General features: G+C 39.4%; 1 protein-coding gene and 1 non-coding gene across 2 annotated transcripts; one reads left to right on the top strand and one right to left on the bottom strand.

The window, feature by feature from the left end:
* Positions 1-243: 243 nt before the first annotated feature.
* Positions 244-1,221, bottom strand: LOC116110861. The gene is made up of 2 exons (XM_031397070.1): positions 920-1,221; positions 244-547 (listed from the first exon to the last, which is right to left on the bottom strand). The coding sequence occupies exons 1-2, from the start codon at positions 1,219-1,221 to the stop codon at positions 244-246; spliced, it is 606 nt and encodes a 201-aa protein (XP_031252930.1).
* Positions 1,222-1,891: 670 nt separating this feature from the next.
* On the top strand, positions 1,892-1,998 carry LOC116110874. Its single transcript, XR_004124978.1, has one exon. It is a non-coding gene; the product is annotated as a small nucleolar RNA R71 (small nucleolar RNA).
* The last annotated feature ends 243 nt before the right edge of the window (positions 1,999-2,241 follow it).

Raw genomic sequence — 2,241 nt, 5'->3', positions numbered from 1 at the left:
TTAAGGGATTTTCTTCGCATTTTTCTCAAAATAACTTTAACAAAATTCAACTAAGGGCATAAGGGCATAAGTTAAGTTACGTACCTCAATGTGGGCATTACAAGCACACTCATTCTTCTTCAGCTCATCTACCTCCTTTGTTTTGGATTGGGCAATGCAAGCTTCTAGAGGTAGATGAAGGGTGTTCTCTTTGATGGTATTCGCTACAAGTCTATCCACCAAATCCACACTAAAACATGAATCTTACTCTAATGGAAATTTCATGGCCTCGAAGACATTAAATGTCACCGTTTCATCTTGGACCCTTAGGATTAACTTCCCTTCTTGTACATCAATTAAGGCTCTTCTGGTAGCAAGAAATGGTCGTCCCAAGATAAGAGGAATCTCCTTGTCTTCGTACATATCCAACACAACAAGGTTTGCCGGAAATATGACTTTGTCCACTTTAACCAATACATCTTCAACAATGCCCCTTGGATGCTTGATGGATCGATCTGCAAGCTGCAAAGATACAGTTGTAGGCCTCACTTCACCAATCCCTAGTCTCCTGAAAACAAAAAAAGGCATTAGATTAATACTCACACCCAGATCACACAAAACTCTATCAAAGGCAATATCTCCTATAACACAAGGGATAGTAAAACTCCCTGGATCCTTGAGTTTTGGAGGTAGCTTCTTTTGCAGAATGGCACTGCACTCTTCTATAAGCATCATTGTTTCCTCTTCTTCCAACATTCTTTTGTTTGACAGAAATTCCTTGAGGAACTTAGCGTGGCTTGGCATATGCTACAACGCATCTGCAAAAGGAATGTTAATGTACATTTTTTTAAATACCTCAAGGAATTTCATGAATTGTTTATCCTTATTTTGCTTTCTAAGCCTCTAAGGAAAAGGCATAGGAGGGGTATGATATGCCAACTCTGGCGGTATCTTAGGAAATGGCAATTTTTCCTTCTTTTGCTTTGGTATCTCTTCCTTATTTGGTTCTTCTTCTCTAGGACTCTTTGGCTTTTCCTCAAAAATGATTTCTTCCTCGATTTCCTCATCAGACTCTTCCTTTTCTTTTTGTGGGTTCTCATCTTTCCCTTTTTGTTCAACCTCTTCCAAGACTGTTCCACTTTTTGAAGTTATTGCATTTGCTTGTTCATGTGGATTTGTCACTGTGTTACTTGATAGGGAGCCTTGAGGTTGCGCATTCAACTTTTTGGCTATTTGACCCATTTGTACTTCCAAGTTTCGAATCGATGCCCCTTGGTTTCTGAAATTTGCCCTCGTCTCACTCATAAAACCTGTGGTCTCTTGCATGAACTCCCCAAACATATCCTCCAATTTCGACACTCTTTGATCCCATGGTTGATGGTTAACCCCTGCTTGATTGTTTGGCACTGTTCTTTGATTCCACTGATTATTCTGATTGCCCCAAGACAAGTTTGGATGATTTCTCTAACCAAGATTGTACGTGTTGGAGAAAGGATTGTTCTGTTGTCTCTGATTCCCAACCAAATAGTTGACTTGTTTTGATGATGAGGAAGCTAAAGCAAAATTATTCCCCACTTGGCATTCAATGCTCACATGGTTACCTGCACAAAAATCGCATGTTACTTGAGGTGTTTGAATTGAATTTACTTGCATGCCTCCTAATTGTTTCTGAAGTGCTGTTAGTTGGGTTGAAATGGTCGTGTAAGCATCAACTTCATGAATACCCATAGACTTCTTCAGATGAATTCTTTCATTGGGTCTCTTATAGTTGTTACTTGCCTGGACTTCAAGTAACTCATAAGCTTCTTCAGCTGTCTTGTTTTGCAATGCTCCTCTAGATGTTGCATCCACCATTGTTTGCACATTTTTTAGCAACCCATTATAGAAGGTTTGGACTTGCATCCAAACAGGCAAACCATTGTGTGGACACTTTCTTAGTAGTTCCTTATATCTCTCCCATGCTTCATAAAGTGACTCGTTCTCTTCCTGTAGAAATGATGTGATATTGTTTCTCATCTTTGTTGATTTCGTTGGTGGGAAGTATTTAGTCAAAAACCTTTGTGCCAATTCATTCCAGGTGGTGATTGTTCCTGCTAGTAGTGCCATTAACCATCCCTTTGCTTTATCTCTTAATGAAAATGGAAATAATCTTAACCTGTGGCATCATCTGACACTCCATTTGCCTTAAATGTGTCGCATATCTCTAAGAAGTTAGCAATGTGTGAATTTGGATCTTCCTTTGCATCTCCCCCAAATTGTACA

This window comes from Pistacia vera, unplaced genomic scaffold (assembly GCF_008641045.1).
Source record: "Pistacia vera cultivar Batoury unplaced genomic scaffold, PisVer_v2 Contig617, whole genome shotgun sequence".
NCBI classification, from domain to species: domain Eukaryota; kingdom Viridiplantae; phylum Streptophyta; class Magnoliopsida; order Sapindales; family Anacardiaceae; genus Pistacia; species Pistacia vera.
The sequence above is the reverse complement of the archived record's forward strand: the minus strand, read 5'-3'. Positions and strand labels throughout refer to the sequence as shown.

Coding starts and splice junctions, on each gene's coding strand:
- LOC116110861 (XM_031397070.1), bottom strand. CDS start 1,221: ATGGGTCAAATAGCCAAAAAGTTGAATGCGCAACCTCAAGGCTCCCTA. Junction 548..919: donor TTTCCTAAGATACCGCCAGA/GTTGGCATATCA, acceptor TTTTGTTTTCAG/GAGACTAGGGATTGGTGAAG.